Below are 22,230 nucleotides of genomic sequence, written 5' to 3' on the forward strand. Positions count from 1 at the left end.
ATTCTGTTGAAGGAATGGAATTTCACATGTGATTCCACCTGCTTGTGTCTCATTGGCTGATGAAGCTGATTATGGCCATACTCTGATGTCTGCCTTTTCCAGACTGACTGTTCCCATAGAAAAGCTCACCTCATGTGCTAGTCAATAATGAGATGCCTGGCGTCCTTTGGGATTCTTAGAGCTCTGCAGAACGACTGATCAAGAGAGCGCTCTAGGGTGTTGTGCTTAATTCATCTTGCAGTGCAGGAGTGATTTCCCTATTTACATCATTATCATGGTAGCGCTTCATTTAGACAACCGGTTGCACTATTAAAAAATCTATTAAAGCTAATTTACTGGTTAATATCATGAGAAAAGCATGAGTTATATAAGCAGAAACATCATATATTAAGCTTGATGTCTGAGTCCATTTTTTTTATGTATTAAATGGGGATGTACAAAAGTGAATATTTTAAAAATCAACTAGTGGATTGCCTGAATGGCCTAAGATTGGACTTAAGAACACCCTGTGTAATTAGGCTGGTTTTAGATTCATCTGGACTCATTTCTTAGGGAGCTTTTATATAAGACTAACTAAAAGGAATGAAACCGAATGCTGGGAACTCTAGATACATTTTCAAGTTGTGTTATTGTAACAACATTTTAAAAACAAAGCAGACGGACAACAGATGCAACGCATTCGCTAAAAAAAGTCGGCCTGAATGAGTAGAGCTGTAGAAGTGATGCTTTAAAGTAGGGATGTAAACCTACACTGGTCTCACGGTTCGGTTCGATTACAATTATCATGTCATCGATTCAGTTCAATTCGATATCATGATGCACTGCATCCTCAATTTTCAATTTTACTTAAAGTGATGTGTGTGCGCGCGTGTATTCGCCTGTTCGGGAAGTCGCAGTGACATAAACAGTGACATTCCAGTTTAAGTTTCAAGGGAGTAAAGCTTGTTTATGCCATTAAGAAAAGGAAAATCTCTCAAATAAATTTTGTTTTAAAGAAATGTTACTTTAAAAGCAGCGCTCATTAATCAGTGTATTATGTTACCATTAAAGATGTGCGCATCAACCGTCGCCGAGTTGAAGGTGACGATCATCCATTTATAATCACGTGTAACAACACAGAATAATTGTAATTTGACCATTGGGTGAGGATACTTAAATCAGAGAAAATTATTGGGACGGGTGGATGATTTGTTTTTGGCTGCGGATTCAGGTGACGTTGTAGCTCATCCACTTACTCTAAAGCAGTCAGACTCTGCCAGGCGTTAACAGCTCGGGGTGAAAACAGCTAACGTGGTTTATCAAGTTAGTGGCATTACCTCCTGCATATCCTATTTGTGCGTGACATGAGCGCGCACAGCGCGTGTCTTCTGCAGGTCGTGCTTACCAGGTTGTTCATAAAAGCCGAAATGTGCCCAGATGTAGGCTTTTAAAGTAGTTGAAGCATTTTTAATTTTCTTGCACTCGCGTCTCGCCTCCCTTGGCCATTGTATGCTACCGCGACAAAGCACATACGTGACAAATGACATCAGAAAAGCATCAGTACATTATAATCGGTTATGGTCTATTACTGAACCGATACCGAATCGTCCTCATCTGCATCGCGATGCATCGTAGAAACGATTAATTTCGACACCCCTTCTTTAAAGGGGATTTATTGGTGCAACTTTTCAGAGAGGGATTTAGTGTGAAATTGTGGTGCTTGCTGTCAAAATCTTATGATCTTAAGATCTTATGTTGCTCTGGCAAATGCAAAAATGGTGTAAATCTTCGTTTGTCTTTGTGGCACATATAGGAGCTACTGTGACATTCCATTGGCTGACATTGTGCTTTCATTACAGAGGATGCCAGCTCCGATCAGACTGCGGGAGCTGATCCGGACAATCCGGACGGCCCGAACCCAGGCGGAGGAGCGAGAGATGATCCAGAAAGAGTGTGCTGCCATTAGGTCCTCCTTTAGAGAAGAGGACAACACATACCGCTGTAGAAATGTGGCTAAGCTGCTTTATATGCACATGTTGGGCTACCCAGCACACTTTGGCCAGGTGAGAAAACAGTGTTTCAGAAATTACAGGGTCATCATTGGAATCTTTAACCCACTTTAACCAGACAGAATTTTGCAGTGTTTGATGGGCAAAATCTCATTTTCAGCTGGAGTGCTTGAAACTGATTGCATCACAGAAGTTCACAGACAAACGGATAGGCTACCTGGGAGCCATGCTGCTCCTGGATGAGAGGCAGGACGTCCATCTCTTAATGACAAACTGCATCAAGAAGTGAGTGAGCAGAGGATCTCATCTTGTCTCAACACTTCCATCAATCACAACTGGCTGTGTGATGGGTGGGAGGTTAATATGACCGTTGTAGGTGGAGAGCGTAAAGTGCTGGATGATTGGAAGCTGCTTCCTGAGTTTGATGGCTTTTTTAAATGGTTTCTCTTTCTTTTCCATTTAGTATTATATCAGTTCTAAAAAATGAAATAAAATAAAAACCAGCACCCTAAGTTATTATCATTATCTCTTTCTTCAAAAATCAGATTTTACATTAAACATCAAGTGGCAATCCAACGTGATGCCAAAACTGAGGCTGAATAGGAAAATGTACAATTTTGGTTTCTAAACATTTCTTGAATTTGGTATTTTAATGCTCTCAGCAGCCAATAATTCACGTTGTAGTTTGTAGCATGAAACATGTTTTATGCTTTTGGCTTTTATCCAGAGCGACTTGTATTACATTCCAGGTATACATTTTGATCAGTTTATACAATGCCTGGGAATTAAACCCATGACCATGGTTGCTAACACCATGCTCTATTGTTTGAACTACAGGAATTATTTTTTTTTTATTAACCTTGAATAGTTTTTTTTCTCATGTTGCCTATATAATCTCATTTAAAATCAATGACTTTGGTTGCTTAGATGCTGTCATTTTTTACCAGATGAATTTCCACCCCAAAAAAAGAATTTGATTGGATGTGTAGCATTTGACATCAAGATATACGTTTTCCCTCCATTTTAAAATTTTAATCATTTTGCTGTCCTAACTATGGCCATATTGATTTATTTGCGTTGTTTGTTTTTATTTCTTGCCTTCTGCGACCCATTTTTGAATTGCCTATCGGTTAATAATCACTGACTTAAATGATTTTATACATTCCTTATTTTCTCTCTGCAGTGACTTGAACCACAGTACACAGTATGTGCAGGGACTGGCCTTGTGCACCCTGGGCTGCATGGGCTCATCTGAAATGTGCCGTGACTTAGCTGGAGAAGTGGAGAAACTCCTCAAAACGTCAAACTCCTATCTGAGGAAAAAGGTATTTCACACTCCTTCACAGCTGAACGTGGACTTCATGTCCAGTTGGATGTCGAGCTCTGAATGTGTGAACGGTTTTGACATGATCTCTTTGCCCTCAGGCAGCACTGTGTGCGGTTCACGTCATCCGCAAAGTCCCAGAGCTGATGGAGATGTTCCTGCCAGCAACAAAAAACCTGCTCAGCGAGAAAAATCATGGTGAGAGCTCTGCTCCTTAAACTTTCCCATAAGTCTCATTTTATAGTCATTCAAATGAATAAACAGATGGATCAATCCTACTAAGTAATACATTTTCATCATGTATGCGTTAATATATTGGATACATTAATGCATGTTGAACTAAAATGACCGTTTCTTTTCTTTAATTGCGAGATAACAATTTAGTGAATATGGAGGGGTGAACTTTGATTTGAGTGGATGCTGCCAATTTGTTAAATGTAAAAAAATAGCATTTTCTGTCAGGGCGTTTTTTTTCTAATTAAAATATTTGAAGCTTACTTTGTTTAAATTGGTTATCTTTAGTTTTTAGTTTAGTATTTAGTTATTTACTCTGTCCTCAGTATCATTTTCCATTACTTGTCCATCTCTTACTTTCAAAATCAAACTCCACCATCGTCCTCAATGAACAGAATCAAACAAAATTACAGAAATCAGTAATTATTTTTTTTTAAATATAACTATAATTGAATATAATTAAATATAAATATAATTGACACCCTCGTGTAAAATTACTATCAGTCCCCAGTTCAGAAATGGCAGACTTTAGCTTTTTATTGTTAAGAAACTAGTTCATTTGAATGTCTTTTGTTCATACATTCAGATTTAAATCAGTCTTTCACATTAAACAACAACAGCAGAATGTCAGTTTGTTGTTCATTTTCATAATGTAAACGAACCGTTTTTGGGTTGCTTATGAGTTGCATAAAAGAAATCAATGTATTGTTCTGTGTTTTCTGCAGGAGTTCTCCACACATCTGTTGTTCTGCTCACTGAAATGTGTGAGCGAAGTCCTGACATGCTCTCTCACTTCAGGAAGGTACATAGCAAGCGTTCATGCCTTGACCTTCACCAGTCACCTCTAAAACTGTTTATGCACCACATCAGCCACTCTGAGACAAACACTCTTATCTGTTGCTGATAGCGTTGACATGACTACTAAAATGAGACTGTAGTCCTTTGACTGAAATCTGGATGCTTGTCCTAGATTTAGCTGCAGGTGTGTTTATCTCACTGGGAGATGATGAAAAAGGGTTCTTCCTCTGTATATCTGCTTCTACTCTTCCCACCCCCAGCCAGATCTACTGTGCCAGCACGCCCACCTCTCATGCTCATAACTGTAGCATTATGTTAAGCTCTTCTCTGAAAGTGACTCTTTTTTCCAATTCCCCCCTAACATCTACTTCATATTTTTTCTGTCATTTGTCTTTGTTACAATTCCTGCATTGTATTAGAATGAAAAGGTAAGAGGACATTCTGGTTTCATAGCTGGTGCATGCTCTTAAAGAAAACAAAACAGACTCATCCTCATGGTCACTATAGATGTAGTCCAATTTTTGGTTTTGATGTACTGTTTATTTTGCAATTGTCGTCATTTAAGTGTTTTTTTATTTTGTTTTTATGCAGGATTACGTAGACCTCATATACATTTTCACTTGTCCTGCGTTTACCTTTAGATTAATTTTAATGGTTCTCTTTCATACGGTCACTATTGGGTTGTGGTTTTTCCAATATGTACATTATAGTGGGGGCACAAATAAAATGGAGACATTTCCAAAATTAATGAGGATTATATTCATAAACAGGAAAAGTGCCAAACAATTGCAAAAAACACTGACATGGTATCCATGTCTTAAACATCTTAATTAAATGCATAGTGAAACCAATCTATTGGAAGATGATCAACTCAGGGTGCCTACTTGTATTGACACTTACTATGTGCTGTCCTGTTTTAAAATCTGCTGCTGTGACCCTTTTTTCTCCCACTCTTTTTTTTTTTTTTTTTTTCTAGCTGGTTCCACAACTTGTAAGAATCCTGAAGAATCTGATCATGTCAGGCTACTCCCCTGAGCATGATGTGTCCGGCATCAGTGACCCTTTCCTGCAGGTAAAGACACATCATCTCCTGTCTATGTTGCTGTGTTTAAAAGTGCCGTAAGTGAATATTGGCTGTTCTGGAACTTCTGACAGAATTACAATTTGACACGCCCCCTCGTTCTAAAACCCCGCCCTGCAAAGTCAGTTTAGAGGAAATTGCACACTCCCATGACTTGGCTCTCAACTTCCTGCTTCCCTTACATGAACTGGTCTATGAACATGCAGAATAATTGACTGGAAGAAAGTGCCTGTACGTTTTCTGATTAGCTGAACCCCATTTACAGAACCTAGGGTAGTCACCGAGACATGACAGTTTCAGTGATATGTCATGTAATAGGAATATTTCCTGAGTAAATCTCTTACAGCACCTTTAATGTTGCCATTGATGTGAATTACAGTCTGTAATGTATCTCAAGTCCTTTGTTTGGTCAGATCCACAAAATTGATTTTTAGAGTGGTCCTTTAGTAAGATTTCACAATTGAGGTGATATCTGTTCTTTATACGCTAAAGCAATGGTTCACTTTGTGTCTCTTGGCATTTTTAAGGTGCGGATATTGAGGCTACTGAGAATTCTGGGAAAGGGTGATGATGATTCTAGTGAAGCTATGAATGACATTCTTGCACAGGTAAGTAGTATGTTTAGATCCACTATATAATCACATACCTTTTCCTTTCTACCTTCTAAAGATTTCCCATCAAATTATTTTTAATAGGTTGCAACGAACACAGAGACGAGTAAAAATGTAGGCAATGCTATCCTCTACGAAACTGTTCTTACTATTATGGACATCAAATCAGAGAGTGGACTAAGGGTGAGTGTTTGTCAAAATTGTCAAAATGTCTTGATATTCAAAGGGTGTCTCAGGGCTCCAGACTAACATTTCAGAGCAGTGGCACCGGTGCCTCTAAGTTCTACAGACGGTGGCACCAGCTCCTGATTCGGTAGCGCCTGTAAATTATTCATAAAATGACTATTGTTTTGCAGTAACTAATAATATTGCATTTACTTCTTGGAAATGCATTTTTGACAGTAAAGCAATGTGCTTGAGTTGAGAAAAAAAACAAAACTTTTAACAACAAATTTTTAGAGAAAGATAAAAAAAAAAAAAATTGGGTTATCGCATTAAAAATAACTGGAAACAGTCCTTGAAAAATGCTTGAATATCACCTTCTAAAGGTTGTACAAACCTTTAAATGAATATTGTAAAAACATTCAACTATTTCTGCCACAATACCATGTTTACAGTTAGTTACTACATTAAAGGGTTAGTTCACCCAAAAAAAAAATTATCTCAGTAATTACTCACCCTCATGTTGTTCCAACCCCGTAAGACCTTCGTTCATCTTCGGAACACAAATTAAGATATTTTTGATTAAATCTGAGCTCTGTCTCACTCCTCCATAGGCTTCTAAGGGACTGAAACTTGCTGGCCCAGAAAATGTATTAAAGACATCGTTAATATAGTCCAAGTGACTCCAGTGGCTCAATCTTAAGTTTATAAAGCGACGAGAATACTTTTTGTGCGCAAAAACAAACAAAAATAACGACTTTATTCCACTATTAATTTCCTTCTCTCTGGGCCTCGAGTCTTTTCACGTAGTGTTTTAGCGTAGCGCTTCTGTGTTGCACGTCACCACGCTAAAACACTACGTAAACTCACTCGAGGCCCAGAGAGAAGGAAATGAAAAGTGGAATAAAGTCGTTATTTTTGTTTGTTTTTGCGCACAAAAAGTATTCTCGTCGCTTTATAAACTTAAGATCGAGCCACTGGAGTCACTTGGACTATATTAACGATGTCTTTAATACATTTTCTGGGCCAGCAAGTTTCAGTCCCTTAGAAGCCTATGGAGGAGTGAGACAGCGCTCAGATTTAATAAAAAATATCTTAATTTGTGTTCCGAAGATGAACGAAGGTCTTACGGGGTTGGAACAACATGAGGGTGAGTAATTACTGACAGAATTTTCATTTTTGGGTGAACTAACCCTTTAAACCCATGGTGAATAATTGGTGATTTGTGGACTGAAAAGCCTTCTATAACTTGTTTGTTCATGGCACAATGTTTCTCCTGGTTTCCACGTCAACACTATTTGATCTGAAATGGTTTATAACAGAGAATTCTGCGCCGAATTCAAATCTTGAAGCGATGTCATTCAAATGCTTTCTCACTGGATCTCCCAGCGCTGTGTAACGGTGTTGCGTGATCAAGATCGGCCCCAGCTAAGCAATGAATTACTGTTTCTCATAATTTGTCCTTGGCGGCATTATAGAATTTTCTTATTTTAAATGTGATGTGTTGGGGAATTTGGCTATTAACATGTAAAATTTAAATTATATTCTGCTGAAATGAACGAAATCACTTGAAAAAAGATTTGTTCATTTTGCTGAACGAGACTCAAAGAGCAAGTAAAATGATCTGAACTTCCCATCAGTTCTGCGCTGTCTAATATCTCGAACGAGAAGCGTGGTTTTTTTTTTTTCGTTTGATGTTTTTCATATGCAACAGAAGTGGCAGCTCTTATCAGTTGGGCAATGTAGTGGTTGCACCAGTGCGAACTCTAACAAAATTTACTCGCACCAGCAAGAAAAGAGGTCACAAAATGCAGTCTGGAGCCCTGGTATCGGCAGAAAATTGTTCAATTCTTTTGTTTATTTCATTACAGGTTTTAGCAATTAACATTCTGGGACGTTTTCTTCTCAACAATGACAAAAACATCAGGTATGTTTTGTTATGTCTGTGACTTTTGACCAAAGTGTTATATTCCAAAATTGCTGTTCCGTGATGAAGATATTGAGTGATCCATCGTCTGAGTGTTGCATTGATGATCTCATTGTCTCTGACTACAGCTTTATTGTGGACTGAAAAAGCTAATTTCATGTGCCGTTCACACTAGACTCGATTGTCAAAATGATAGGGCTTTGACATTATTACTCTCCCTGATCAGGTATGTGGCATTGACATCTCTACTGAAGACCGTGCAGACTGATCACAATGCTGTGCAGAGACATCGAAGCACTATTGTGGACTGCTTGAAAGACCTTGATGTGTCCATTAAACGGTAAATTATGTGCAGGCTGTATGGATTTTATATCAGTTATGGCTTAAGAGGATGAGTCCTGCTGCTTACACTTGTCCTTCCACAGGCGTGCAATGGAGCTGAGCTTTGCCCTGGTCAACGGCAACAACATCCGGGGTATGATGAAAGAACTTCTGTATTTCCTGGACTCCTGTGACCCTGATTTCAAAGCAGACTGCGCATCAGGGATCTTTCTGGCTGCTGAGAAGTAAGGCTGTTTATTGTGAAAACGTAAATCATGTTAAGCACAAATCATTTGAGAGGAAGTGCCAACATTTCCCATATTGAGAGAATGGATTCGCAACAGTCGTGTTGCACGTCCTTGTAGCCCTTTTGAAAGTCTGAAGACTGTTGTTAGAGGTTTTTTAAATATTATAAAAGCTTAGTTAAGTGGATCCAATCAAATTCAATAACCAAGCCCTTGAAAAGCAAAGAGGTTTTCTTGAGTTGTTCAAGTGACTTGTAGAGTGACTCATGACTGTGTGATGATAAAATGAGTGATCCATCGGCAGAAGTTGACTCTGTTGACACTTTTTATCTGACAGTACTAAAAGGAGTTTGGTTAAGAGTGTTTAAAGGGTTTTACTTATGCTTTTTTGATTTAGTGACTTGATTTAATATTTTAGTCTGTGAGCTTTAGTCTATTGGCTTGCAGAAATAACTAACACTTGTTTGTTGCAGGTATGCGCCCTCCAAAAGATGGCACATAGACACCATTATGAGGGTTTTGACAACGGTAAATATCTCTCATTTTTGTACACTATATTCTGCTTGAATTTATTCTTATTATTAAACTAGATCACATTCATGAATATTTTAGTTTACCACTTGATGTAAATTTAAAGTTGCGATGTAATGGAAATATCGATAGGCCTTTTTTCCTTTATTGTGATGAAATAATTATTAAAAAAAGAAAAACTGCAGAATGGGGACTTGGTTCTATGCATCGTTTGTTGATTGGATTTTGATATGTGGGTAAGGTTGGGGTTTAAGAAGACTAAATGATTGGAGAAGTCTTGCATACATCACAAGAAAGAAGTCTGTCGCAATGACAGTAAGATGACATTTTTACAAAAAATTATGGTAAAAAAAAAATTAAACATGAACGGAGGAATCATTCAAATTACATCTATAACACGCATTTAGAAAATAGGGGGAATTTTCATTTATTGCTGACTTTAAAGCATGCTGTTGAATAGACAATATTTTTTTAACAGTGCTGCTGATGATATTGACTGTAGACTGTAAAGAATAATCTTGTTATCACTGAATAGCCTTGGTTACTATACTTAATCTTAGCCTTGGTAATGTGTTTTTGACGCGTGTGTGTTGTGTGATACCCTTGTTCCACCAAAATGATTTCGATACTCATGCTGAAGCCAGTGCTTGGCCGGGGAATCTGCAGACCTCTTTCAGAATCAGTTTTACTTGAGAAAAATTATGACATAACCTTCCCACAAGTAAACACACACACTATTTTATGAGTTTTGAGGACATTTTAACATCCACTATAATTTGATTTGGTCTAGTTTTGCAGCAGTCTTTCCTGATTGAGTTGCAGTTATTTGTTACAGAAATTATCCTGCCCTCTGGCCTGAAGTTAGCAGTTCTTGGTTCAAAACCAGGGCCATTTGTTCAGGTCCAGAACCACATTTTCTGAGGTGGAAATGTATGAAACAGCTCCCTTTTGGTGGCAAAGTGAATTGATACCCTTGCTGTGTCTGCTTTTATAGGCAGGGAGTTACGTCCGGGATGACTCTGTGCCCAACCTCATTCAGCTCATTACAAATAGTGTAGAGATGCATGCCTACACTGTACAGAGACTCTACAAAGCCCTCCTGGATGACATCTCTCAGGTTAGAATCATCTTAACACTGTTTTCTTCATTTGACTTTTAATTGGTAATTTCAAAGTGAATATAATGACAGAGAACTATTAAAAAAAGATTATGCAACTTGTGTGCCTAAATTATTCTGAAGTCATACAGTAGCTTTGTATGAACAACTGAGTGAAATGTAAACCATTTTTAAGCTTGAGAGCATCAGGCCCCATTTTGACTTTGAGCCTCATTCACTAATGGACCATTTTGTGTTTTGTACGCATAGGAGTGAATTTTTTTTTGCCTAATTCACAACATGTAGTCATTTTCATAAAACATGGCCAAACCATCATAAGGGCTTTCTGCACAGCCTTTCATCAATCTCAGCAAAAATATGATGCTCTCTAAAGACGCACTCTCACCTTAGAGCACTTGCAGCAATGCCTTGATCTTCAGTGCCGTCCTTCAAACTAGTTCAAACACGATAAACACCTTTTATACAGACTTGATTTACAGAACTCTAGTTAGCCAGCTGTACATACGTGGATCTTTGGTGTGTTACTTCTGTGAAACACGCATACAGAAAAAAGTTTACACAGAATTTAAGTCATGCAGGTTTGGATTGACAATTGTATAATTAAATGTCAACAGAATTATGTCTGTGTGAACTAACTCAAACTTTTCTTCCTATAGCAACCTCTAGTACAGGTGGCATCCTGGTGCATAGGAGAATATGGAGACCTTTTGGTCTCAGGCCAGTGTGAGGAAGAGGAACCTATTCAGGTAAATGCCTCCATGGGCACTTCAAACTACACATGCACAGTTATTTTAATGGCAGAACAATTGTATCATTCTGATTTCATCTGAAAGGTTTCTGAAGATGAGGTCCTGGATGTTTTAGAAGGTCTCCTCGTTTCTAACTTGTCCACCCCTGTAACGAGAGGTTATTCCCTGACTGCTATCATGAAGCTATCCACCCGTTTCAGCAGTGTGAAGTAAGCATACTTGTTCTGACTCAGACTTTTGATACAGGGATATATTTTCTTGAAATGAGTTTGTGTCCCCAAACGGATGAGGCAATGATCTTCCATTTATTTTCATTTTCCCCTGCAGTCGAATCAAAAAAGTGGTGTCAATATATGGCAGCAGCATAGACGTGGAGCTGCAGCAGAGAGCTGTGGAATATAATGCACTTTTCAAAAAATATGATCACATGAGGTAAAAGATCACCGACAGTTCCAGACTCATGTTTGTCTCAATTTCAACAGCCAGTCACTTTTTATATTTGATGGTTCACCCCTAGCTCTTGTTTCTTGTCCTCACCCTATCTCTTTATCTTTCCCATGAAGACCTGCATTACTAGAGCGAATGCCTATCATGGAGAAAACGGCCTCTAACGGCCCAGCAGAGATTGTGCAGACCAATGGGGAAACGGAATCAACCATACTGGACACAAAACACCTGCCCAGCATCACTCAACCAGCCAGTCAGGTGAGTTTTCTAGAGCAAGGTTTCTCAATCCAACCCAATGCACATTTTAGGCAACTCAATAATCTGACAGCATTCTCAGCCTCTGAATCTGTGTACTTCCCCTCATACACAAGCAAAAACAATGTCAAACGAGTAGATACTGAAAACCCAGTATACATGACACACAATTTATTGGCTATTTCACTATGCCATGGGAGATGAGGGGTTGTCAGATTAGAATTTTTTTTTTGGACAGACTCCAAATTAATGTCTATGTATTTAGAATGCGATGTCATTAAAGTCCCTGTTGGTGTAATGGTCAGGTGTCCCAATACTTTTGTCCATATAGTTTACCTCATCTACGGGTAATAAGTACATTCTTTATTTAATTCATTCCTCATGCTGCTGTTTGGCAATTCAAACACAGTGGCAGTTTAGTTCACTGAGTGCTCCAGTAACGATCTGATGAGATGAATCATGTGTGCTAGATAAGAGAGATATCCAAAATGTGTATCCCGGTGGAGCCATTAGCAATGGGTTGAGAACCTCTGTACTAGAATAATAAAAAAAATCTCTCCAGTATGGTTGAGCAGATAAAGAGGGGATATGGAGCCATTGTGAAATATTTAAGCTAATGGTCCGTTTCCTGTTTTTCAGGCAAATGATTTATTAGATCTACTCGGAGGTAATGATGTGGTACCTGTTATCCAAACAACTGTTCCCACAAAGCCTGCATCAGCTGGAGGAGAACTGCTGGACCTGCTGGGCGACCTTTCTCTGACAGGTACGCTTCTGCTGTTCTCTACAAAATTCACATCCTGCCATTCCTGTCTCTCCATGTTTAGAGCACTGTTGTCATTTAGTCCTTTAAGTAGCAGTTCACCCAAAAATAAAAATGTCTTATTTATAGGGCTCTATTCTCATTTTGATGAACTGATATCAGTTCTTAAATTCCAAGCATTGATATTTTAGTCTATGCTGTTTTCAGTTGATGTGTGAACAAACTTTTTCTAAACTTTATTTGTAGCGTGCCTCCCATCCAATTAAGCACAATAAGCTTTGTTACTTTTTATATAAAACAAATTCTCAGCTTACAAATTGTCAATTATAGTACGAAATTCAAACAATAATGTGAACCGATCATCTCTTCCTCTCTACTACTAGTTATAGCATGAAATAAACATGAATGAACATCAGAAGGTGTGTTGAAAGATAGTGAAACATTGAAATGTATCATGCCTCAATCCATGTTTCAACTGCAGAAAAACAAACTCCAGAGAGGAGTGTTGTGCTAAATATTTGCAATGTATTACATATTCATTATATTTTTATTTAACCTGTTCTTTAATATTTAATGTATGTTTGAATTAATCTGTCATGAAATATTTTTTGCAGCCACTGTTTAAATGTTTATATTTCAAAAAAAGTAATAACTATTTTATTATTTTAAACCTATTATTAGAAAAACTGCCTTTTTTTGTTATTTAAATGTGTATACAAATCAGTTGTTAATTTTAACCTTTAGTATTATTATATACCAACTGTCAGGGTTCTCTGTGTAGATGTATTTGAGATTTTACATAAAAAAAAAAATTTGTGCTGTGTATGCCTTAGTAATTTACTCATCCTCAATGTGGTCCAAACCCAAATGACTTTCCTTCACCAGTAATTTTTATTTTTGGGTGAAACTCGCAACTTTTGTGTTCCTTCTCGCTCCTTAGGTGGTCCAACCCCCACCCCTGCTCCCTCTGTACCCATGTCCCAGCCCCCTTTCCTTTTGGATGGTCTCTCTTCGCAGCCCCTTTTCAATGACATTGCAGCGGGTGAGCTTACATTCAATTTCATCATAATTATTATTATTGCAAAATAGGGCATTGCAATTATCATATCCGTTTCTCTCTTGCAGGCATTCCGCCAATGACGGCGTACAACAAAAATGGTCTGAAAATTGAGTTCACATTCGAGAGGGCCAACCCCAATCCCAATATTGCAGTTATCACCATCCACGCCACCAACTCCACCGAGGCTGACATGACAGACTTTGTGTTCCAGGCTGCAGTACCAAAGGTTTGTTCGTTTTTTCCCCTCTAGTTGTACTGTTTATAGAGAACACTAGTTGGGTAACCCAGATAATTAATCAAAATCCTAAAAATAGTGAACATGCTATGCAACACAGGCAAACACTAACAGCTTCCGCATCAGATAGCTCACACAAGTATGGATAAATCAGCTTTGATGCAACAGCATATCTTTGTTCTGTGAAACATGGCAAAAAACAATGTTACTCACGGATAGAGCAGAAACAAAGAAACCTCGTCGTCTGTTTTCAGGCCATCCTGCATCTCTCTTGTCTGATTGTAACCCTTCTTCCAGTTATAGTTCTCTGACCTTTTCTTCTTTGGTAATGTTTTAGCCATCTCTTTCTACAAATGTCCCACTCACTCACACACTCTTTCCCCATTATGAGAGTATACGCCCTCTACTGTCGATCCACTTTGGGTTTTTTTTTTTTCACCTATTTATACAGCTAGGACTTGGGTTTTTTTTGTTGTGTTTTTTTTTTAGCACACAAAACAAACATCTAGCAAATATTCACGAAATACTTTTACGTGTTGATTTAAATTTTCAACAGCGTTTCTCAGAAATTGCTTACTGCACCTTTAAATATCTTAAATGGAATAACAAGTCTTAATTCACTCAGGTTTTCTTAACCCCGGGTAAAAAGTGGTGCTAACCCCACTTCTAAAATAAAAGTGTGAACTTTCCTGGGGTTAAAATCACTTGAGATTGTATGGGATTGGTGATACATAGGGCCATCCCAAGCATGGGGACGGAAAAAAGTCCGTCCAAAGCAAAAAAGTCTTAAATTTGATTTTAAAACTGCAGATGCCCTGCAGTCAGGTTCATTCTTGAAAGTGATGCATTGTCAGAATATGACCAAATTCCTTTTAATATTGGAATATAGTTGTGCAACCATATGTTGGTCATTTTTGCTTCAGCCAAATACTTAAACGTTTGTTTGTGTTTTTAGACATTCCAGCTGCAGCTTCTGTCCCCCAGCAGTAATGTAGTTCCTGCAGTCAACCAGGGAAGCGTCACGCAGGTCATCAGGGTCCTCAACCCACAAAAGGTAAAACATTGCTGTGAGCCCAGGCCACGCTTTGCTTCCTATTGCAGTAGATCTTCAGAGATCAGTCATTTGTCCTGAAACCGCTTCAGAAGTCTGATCAGTGTTGAGTAAAAGTAAATAATTGTACCCTGAAGTTGAAAGTTTGCTTTAAAAAGCCTGTGGCAGCCATTATGTATCTTGGTTTAAGAATAGGAGGAAATGTCACATCTCAGTGACTTTGATGGTTTAAGGTGGCGTCTCACTAGCTGATTCAAATCAGGTCAAGGGTGTCACACCTACCAATTGTTTTTCTGAAATCTCACCCTTGATTAGTCATTTTTCTCAGATTCCCTGTCATGAATTGGCTATATAAGATTACGAGTTCTGTGCAAACAATCAAAATTGAATTTGAATTCATGGAGTGACTTTACCCTGTGAATGTGTATTTCTTCCTTCTAGGCTGTGTCATAAGCCTAGGAGCACCCTAGAAAAACACTGCAACACAACCACCACAACAGCACATGTAGTTTTGCATTCACAGAGAAAAAGTTTCGATCAATCTTAACGGCCTCCCTCTGTCCAGCAACAATGTAAATGAAGGTTAATACTGAAGAATCAGCCAGTGAGACGTTTGTTTTTAGAGTTTGAAATCAAATGTGTGAGAACAATCTGATCAGGCTAGTTGTGCTGAAGTCAATGTTTTTCCCAGGACTGCATGATTTATCGGAATAAAACCGAAATCACGCAGTTATCAAATTGCAAAGACTGTGTAAATGAAGAAATATTAGTACTATAAAATACAGTTGTGTTTTTCTTAAATACTTTATTTAATTTTACAGTGATTTAATTTTACAGTCAGTCCTATAGTTTAAATTTACAGTCAGTCCCTTACAGTGAAATTACAATAATAATATTTCTTATTTCAACTGTTTCTTTTTATTTAGTAATAAACAATTTTTATTATTATTAGGCTATTATTATTATATAGTCATATATAATACAAACAAGCACAGCAAACCTGAAGGTCTCAATTTTTATCAGAAAAATAAATTAGATCCCAGCCCATATCTCTGTGACTGATATTTACATGTTATAGAATTGCACACATCTGCTTCCGCATGTGCCTGACTTCTTCTTTTGTTTTAGCAACAGTTGCGAATGCGGATCAAGCTGACATACACTCACAAAGGCTCTCCTGTACAAGACCTGGCCGAGGTCAACAATTTCCCCCCTCAGTCCTGGCAGTGATTTGCTACCCTTCTCAATCTTAAAGACCCCCCTCCCCCCCCAGCAAGGGAACTATGGGAAAGATGTCCCCTCCCCATTCCCAAATGATCCCCCGTGACATCACCACAGATCGCTGCCCTGGGGTTGCATGGGAAGCAGTGGAATCTTCCTGACACAGTCAAGAGTTGATGGTATGAAGACTAATGATGATGACGATTACAGCGACAATGATGAAGAAAAATCACAAATATCTGAATGCATATCTTTTCAATTTAGTTTTTTTGCCCGTCTGTCCTTTCTCTCTGCTTCGGGATTAGTGCAAAATGTCCATTCTCACACTTGCACTTAACGTTGTGCACTCTCACTTATCCTCTCACTGTAGTGCACTCGTCCCACACTCCGGCTCACCCCGCCGCCCAGGGCCCGTACACTGGGGGGAAAAAACGTCACTCGTGGCCACTATACAAAGGAGCTGCTTGTTTGATTTGTCTGTTTTGTTTGAATTTTCCATGTTTTTAATCTTGTTAATGGGTTTGGTTTATTTTAAGGAGAAAAAAAACAACAACATACTGAATAAATTGCAAAGTCTGAACATTTGCACCTTAAGCATTTCAGAATCAAGAGGAAAATGGGTTGTGATGGCGCCTTAAATTATCGTTCATTGTACATGGCATTTCTTAATTTTCGTGTAAGGTTGATCTAATGTCCTATAATAAAGTATACCAGATGAATGCTCTGGAAACAAACGTTCGGCACAATGTCTGCCAGCTGTAATGTTCACACTAACAGATCTGTCCAGAAGTGCTTAACCTTCATCACGTGAATCATCACTTGAGTCGTGATTTATTCTTTTTAAGCAGGACCGATTTTTGTCTTTGACAATGAAACTGGAGCGTCTCCATTCGAGGTAAACTGGAGTTGTGTTTGAGTGGATGAGAAGATGGGAGTTTGAGAGTGTTGCTTGTTACTGTCTGTATGCATTACATCACCCAGTAGTTATGCATCATCAAAGCTGGACTCACTTCCCCCAAAACCCTTAATCTGGCATATAGTTAGTTTGTTTGCCTCTACTCATCACAGATGGTGTGTTCTTGTATCGTTTTTGTTTTTTAAAATATTGAAATGCATTTATATAGATTGAAAATAGCCTACACTAAAGAAGTTTGATTTTAGCACAATCCTTAAAGATTGGATCCTATTAAAAATGTAGTTGGACAGCGTGATCTTAAAATTCAATTTGATTTTTTTTTCTTTTTTTTTCCAGTAAATTAACACAAATAGAGGCCCTGCGATGGATAAGAAAGTTATGGTCAGCATAGATGCTGTAAATATAGACTATGAATATAAGGCCTTCCTGAATGTAGTTATATGCACTGAATGGACTTTTTATTTGTTTTCTTTTGTTGTTTTGACTTTCTGCAGTGATTTGAAGTTCAGAATTATTGCCTGATTTGAAGCAATGTGCCTTTGTCATAAACGGTTAAAAGAAAACCCTCAGACGTCTGCGAGATGAGCGGTTATCGTTACAGGAAGAGCGAGAACGTGATGTTTGAAGAGTAGAGGACTTTTTTTGTTTTGCTGTCATTTCATTCGAGTTCTCATTCAGAGGGCATCTTAACTCAAATATCAAGTGCGTACTGTCAGCGTGTGTTAGTTCGTGTGCAGGCTGTCTCTTCTCGCAGCTTCCAAAGGCAGTTCGCAACATTAACCTGAATATACCTCACATTGTCTTCTTTTTTTGTTGTTGTCTTTGTCAACTTGAAAGAGTACTTACTGCTTCTTCAAGTCTTTGAAATGCTCGGTGGAAACCCTTAGCGTCCGCACCCTCACGTCATCTCTCGCTGCTCTTCAATCTTTTTTTTTTATCTTCATCACTTTGGTAATTACATTCGCCAAGTCTGGTGACCAAATCAAGGTGTTCTTTTGGGCTTGGGAAATATATTTTAGCAATGTTATGTATATGGAGAAAAAGGACTTGATTCTATTAGCTGCTTTGTCTGTCTTCTGTTGCGATTCTTTCGATTCCCTGGCTTTTTCTGTACATACAGTACTGAGGGCTTTTAAGATGCATCGGCTTGTTCTTTTCATCCCTTTTTAAGATCCCATTTTCTAAGACTTCCTTTCAGTACTGCACAGTGTATAATGTTTGAAGCTCTCCTTCAGAAAATAGTCTAATTTAACAACTTACCTGTTTGATTGATTGATTGTTTATTGGAAAGAAAATGTACTATGTGCTGCCTGTATATTGTATATAATTGTAAAACGCATAAAAAAGATCAAATCAAATAAAAATCCCATTTGAAGATCTATGACGTTCAAGTTAGGGGGGTGTAATGTGCACACGATCTGGAGTTCGCATTTGTTTTAGACGGTAGATGTGTATCGCAGTCATGTACTACTGAAAGAATGAAATGCTGCATATAGACACAGATGTAATTTCTCCTCTCGATATGGTGGCCTGGAGCTCATTTCTTTCTCATGTTCTTCCCAGTTATTCAGATATAATAATGTGATTTAAAGGGGGTAGTTCACCCCAAAAAATAAAAATTGTCATTTTCTCACCCTCATGTTGTTCCAAACCTGTATGACTGACTGACTGACTTGTGTGGTACGTGAGATGTTTTGAAGATTGAGTCCAAAACCAGATTGGACCCTATTGATTTTCATTGTGTTCTTCAACTTTCTTTTCCACAGAAGAAAGTCATACAGGTTTTGAATAACGTGAACTACCTTCAGACTACCTACCTATAGTAACATTGATATGTGGAGGTAAGCTCAAATCCAAAGTTCACTTACAGATTTCCCATAAACCACATTACCGGTATTTCCATGGGTTTTAGACTCGCACATCTGACCAATACTCCCAAACAGTCTTTTTGAAGCACATGGAGTTCAGATAAAATGCCCTGGTGTGAAATCATGGCCAAATCCCTGAGTGTTTCGATGACTCTTGAGTGAACTTAATGCGGGGGTGGTACATTAAAACGGCGGCCTGCAGTCGTGAGGTGCATAACAATAGTAAATGGCTTTGAAATTGCACTCACAAGAAGTTTCAAAATACAACTTTTTCCCAGTCATGCTGCTTCTTACACTACTTTGTCAGGCAAAGGTGATTGTGTGTTGAAGAGGGTGAAAAATCCATCTGTAAACTTGCCAAGTCTCTCAGCAAGTTTCCCAACACCAAACAATGATTTTTTTTTTCAGCCGCATGTGAAAAAAACATGTAAATATTGTCATTTCTACTCTTTATGTAAACTTCCTGAGGTAATGCAAGCTAAGTTTCAATTCTTAAGTCACCACTATTCACTATATCTTGCGATACATGCACAGACCTTTGTAGATTTGGAAAATATGCTGTTGATTCTCCATTAATCTTCATTGAGAAGCAGATTTTCTGTGTGCTGGAAGTGGTCGGGGGGAATTGAGCATCATTTGTTTGGGTGTAACCGTTTGACCAGGTGGACACTGTATCACATGCTTGGACGATTGCCTTCTCCATCAGAATCCCTTTGTAATCTGTAAAGGTATCGGTTGTTTTTGAAGTGTATCTATACATGCCCTTCTCAGATATTTTACACTTGCTATTCAACCACATCTGACCTTGTGCAGGATGGCTGGATGACCCCAATGAGTCTGACATGCTGAACTGAATCACAGTCCCATGTCCTCGAGGAATGAGTGTTGAGACTGAAAAGAATTTGTGATGGAGGAAAATGACATGGGATATTTTAGACTTATGCTGTGTATTAATGTCTTTGGGTTGGAGAAAATGATCAAATGAAATAATAAAACAGTCAAACTTGATGTCTGTTGTTGTGCTTTGGAAATAAATGTTTTTCTTCAATTGTAACTGAACAGAAACTGTGAAGCATCTTTCTGGATAATCTAGTCTGAGCTTGGAAACGGGATCTGCTGTCACCCTCTTGTGTTCAACTTTGAAACTGCAATAGCTCATGTCATGGATGTCCTGTCAAACGGAGACTGAATTATACAATAACCTTTCATATTCTATTGTGTTTCATCTTCTTTACCCTCTAATATTCTGCTGAGCAGACTGCTGTTCTGTATATGTAAAAATAATAAATTAAAAAGCAACGTATTATTTTCCGTTCAGAGTGCCTGAGAAAAAATGCGTCGTCCTCATTCAGTATCCGCAGTCAGTTGAGATGTTGTCGTAATTTCGTAATAAAAAGTCTCTCGCCTCAGAATTATGAACTTTCCTGTCCTAGTCAGCCGTAGCGCGCGCACTCTTCAATTCCGCGCGCAAATGCGGCGGCGCGTGCTGTACGTCACTTCATTGTTATAAATAAAGCGCAAAAGAAACTACGAGCATGCAATGTTGTAGTTAGGCCTACGTAGTTAATTAATCATTAAATTACCGAAAAGTACCAATAAATTACGTAGCCGGTACTTCGCGTGTCAGCTGGGAAGGATTTGCTAGCTATGATGTTCAACCTATTCATCAAGATCAATGTCCATATGTTTTATTACACAGTTCATTTTTATTGTGCATTTACCATGCAACTGTTGTTCCCGTAATCCCAAAATGCCACTTTATTTTCATTTTGTGTTATTTTGTAAATGACTGTGGTGGCTCCTACCAACTTATTAAATTTGACAAAAATAGTTTGGAATTTTATTGAATAGCCTTTATTGTTTATTCATCAGTAATAGCCTATTCTTACAATGTGTATGTTAAGTAAAGGTAGGAGGTACATAAAATTGGATCAACCAGTTGAGCACTACTGATTTAAACTATTCAATTCTCTCATAGGCCTACCTCAAACAGAACGTAAAGGTTAATACAAATTACCCTTGACACTTCATGGATTAGAAGCCTTATCTGCAGGGATGAGATCAGAAAACGTTATTAAATATTTAGGCTATATATCATTTTAATATAGTTATGTCTGTCTCCATCTCAGTATTTGTACTCAAGTTACAGAAACACCTTTAAACATGGAATTTCTTTCATTGACAACTAATTTTGTCCTCCAATGTCCAACATACGGACAACAGAATTAGAGCTTGACTGGAAATGATGCACAATAAAAATGTTCTGCTCACATTTACCTTAATTTTGCATTCTTTCTTTCACTCATTACATGTCGCATGTGTCATTTCAGGCTCTTTGGGTACCAGGTCCAGCTGTTCCAAACCTGTATGAATTTCTTTTTGAGAATATTTTGAAGAAAATGGGTACAGTTGATGGGCCCGATTTACTTGATTAATGAAATACAATGGAAGTCAATGGGGACCAGCAACTGTTTGGTTACCAAAATCCTTCAAAATAAAGGTTTTGCATAACTCGAGGGTGAGTAAATGATGACAGAATGTACATTTTTGGGTGAACTATCCCTTTAAAGTGCTAACAGTTGAAGAAACACCCATAAATTCCTCAACTCATGTTTTATGTCATTTATTATCCAACTCCTGGTAAGCGTCAATTCTCATTTCTTCCTGGTCTTCCTCATGTGACCCCAACTTAGTTTTTACCATCACAGACTTAACATAAAAATGTATCTCAATATGACTGTGATTTATAGCGTGCTACATGTTGAGTTTAAAGTTTAACCAAAACGCATTTCACAAGCAGAGCTAATCATTCCAGTATGGGTAGCAGAGTTCAGTTCAGTGATTCTCGATAAGAGAGTATGACTCCAAATCTCAGATTTACAGACCTGATAATCTTTTAACAATACAAACTGATGAAGGAAGTGTAATTTTAATGTTTATCAGAAACTCTTACAATAGGAACTAAATAGATATTGATTATGGTCTACAATCATCGTTTTTTGTTTGTTTTTCCTCTTCTGGCTATCTGCGTATTCAGTTCAACCTGTGCTGAATTCTGAATAAAATGTGACTGATAATAAACTGTGGCTAATCGACCCCTTTAATACGATCCATTTCAAATCACCAGTTTTAGCTTACAGGCCCACTGTGCCTTGAAACACACAGCATTATTTAATATGTTGACGTAATTTCCACTGAAACAGGAGGACAGGGCAGGACATATTGAATGGCTCCTCCCCTTTTTTTAAATAGCCAATAGCGTTTAGTTTAGATCACAGCTCGGCCAGAGTCGTTAAATTCGCTAAAGTCGCAGTTTCCTCCTAATC

The 22,230-nt window shown here is 38.1% G+C and overlaps 2 protein-coding genes across 4 annotated transcripts in view; both read left to right on the forward strand.

Moving 5' to 3' along the window:
• Positions 1-18,415, forward strand: part of ap1g1 (adaptor related protein complex 1 subunit gamma 1) — a 65,202-nt gene extending 46,787 nt beyond the window's left edge. For 2 of the 3 annotated variants that reach the window (XM_079865477.1, XM_079865476.1), the window contains 22 exons: positions 1,839-2,042; positions 2,149-2,273; positions 3,172-3,313; positions 3,414-3,510; positions 4,272-4,348; positions 5,321-5,416; positions 5,953-6,033; positions 6,121-6,219; positions 8,070-8,125; positions 8,352-8,465; positions 8,551-8,691; positions 9,165-9,219; positions 10,217-10,339; positions 10,996-11,085; positions 11,173-11,297; positions 11,416-11,520; positions 11,652-11,793; positions 12,430-12,556; positions 13,494-13,595; positions 13,679-13,839; positions 14,804-14,902; positions 16,028-18,415. In XM_079865477.1, coding sequence (XP_079721603.1) covers positions 1,842-2,042; positions 2,149-2,273; positions 3,172-3,313; positions 3,414-3,510; positions 4,272-4,348; positions 5,321-5,416; positions 5,953-6,033; positions 6,121-6,219; positions 8,070-8,125; positions 8,352-8,465; positions 8,551-8,691; positions 9,165-9,219; positions 10,217-10,339; positions 10,996-11,085; positions 11,173-11,297; positions 11,416-11,520; positions 11,652-11,793; positions 12,430-12,556; positions 13,494-13,595; positions 13,679-13,839; positions 14,804-14,902; positions 16,028-16,129 — 2,460 coding nt within the window. In that variant the 5' untranslated portion in view covers positions 1,839-1,841 and the 3' untranslated portion in view covers positions 16,130-18,415. The remainder of the gene's footprint in view (positions 1-1,838; positions 2,043-2,148; positions 2,274-3,171; positions 3,314-3,413; positions 3,511-4,271; positions 4,349-5,320; positions 5,417-5,952; positions 6,034-6,120; positions 6,220-8,069; positions 8,126-8,351; positions 8,466-8,550; positions 8,692-9,164; positions 9,220-10,216; positions 10,340-10,995; positions 11,086-11,172; positions 11,298-11,415; positions 11,521-11,651; positions 11,794-12,429; positions 12,557-13,493; positions 13,596-13,678; positions 13,840-14,803; positions 14,903-16,027) is intronic. The other variant, XM_079865478.1, reaches the window with a different exon arrangement.
• The window catches only part of atxn1l (ataxin 1-like), an 87,377-nt gene that overhangs the window by 52,810 nt on the left and 12,337 nt on the right, over positions 1-22,230 (forward strand). The gene's annotated exons all lie outside the window — the stretch shown is intronic.

Source organism: Squalius cephalus (assembly GCF_949319135.1).
Source record: "Squalius cephalus genome assembly, chromosome: 3".
Lineage (NCBI taxonomy): Eukaryota > Metazoa > Chordata > Actinopteri > Cypriniformes > Leuciscidae > Squalius > Squalius cephalus.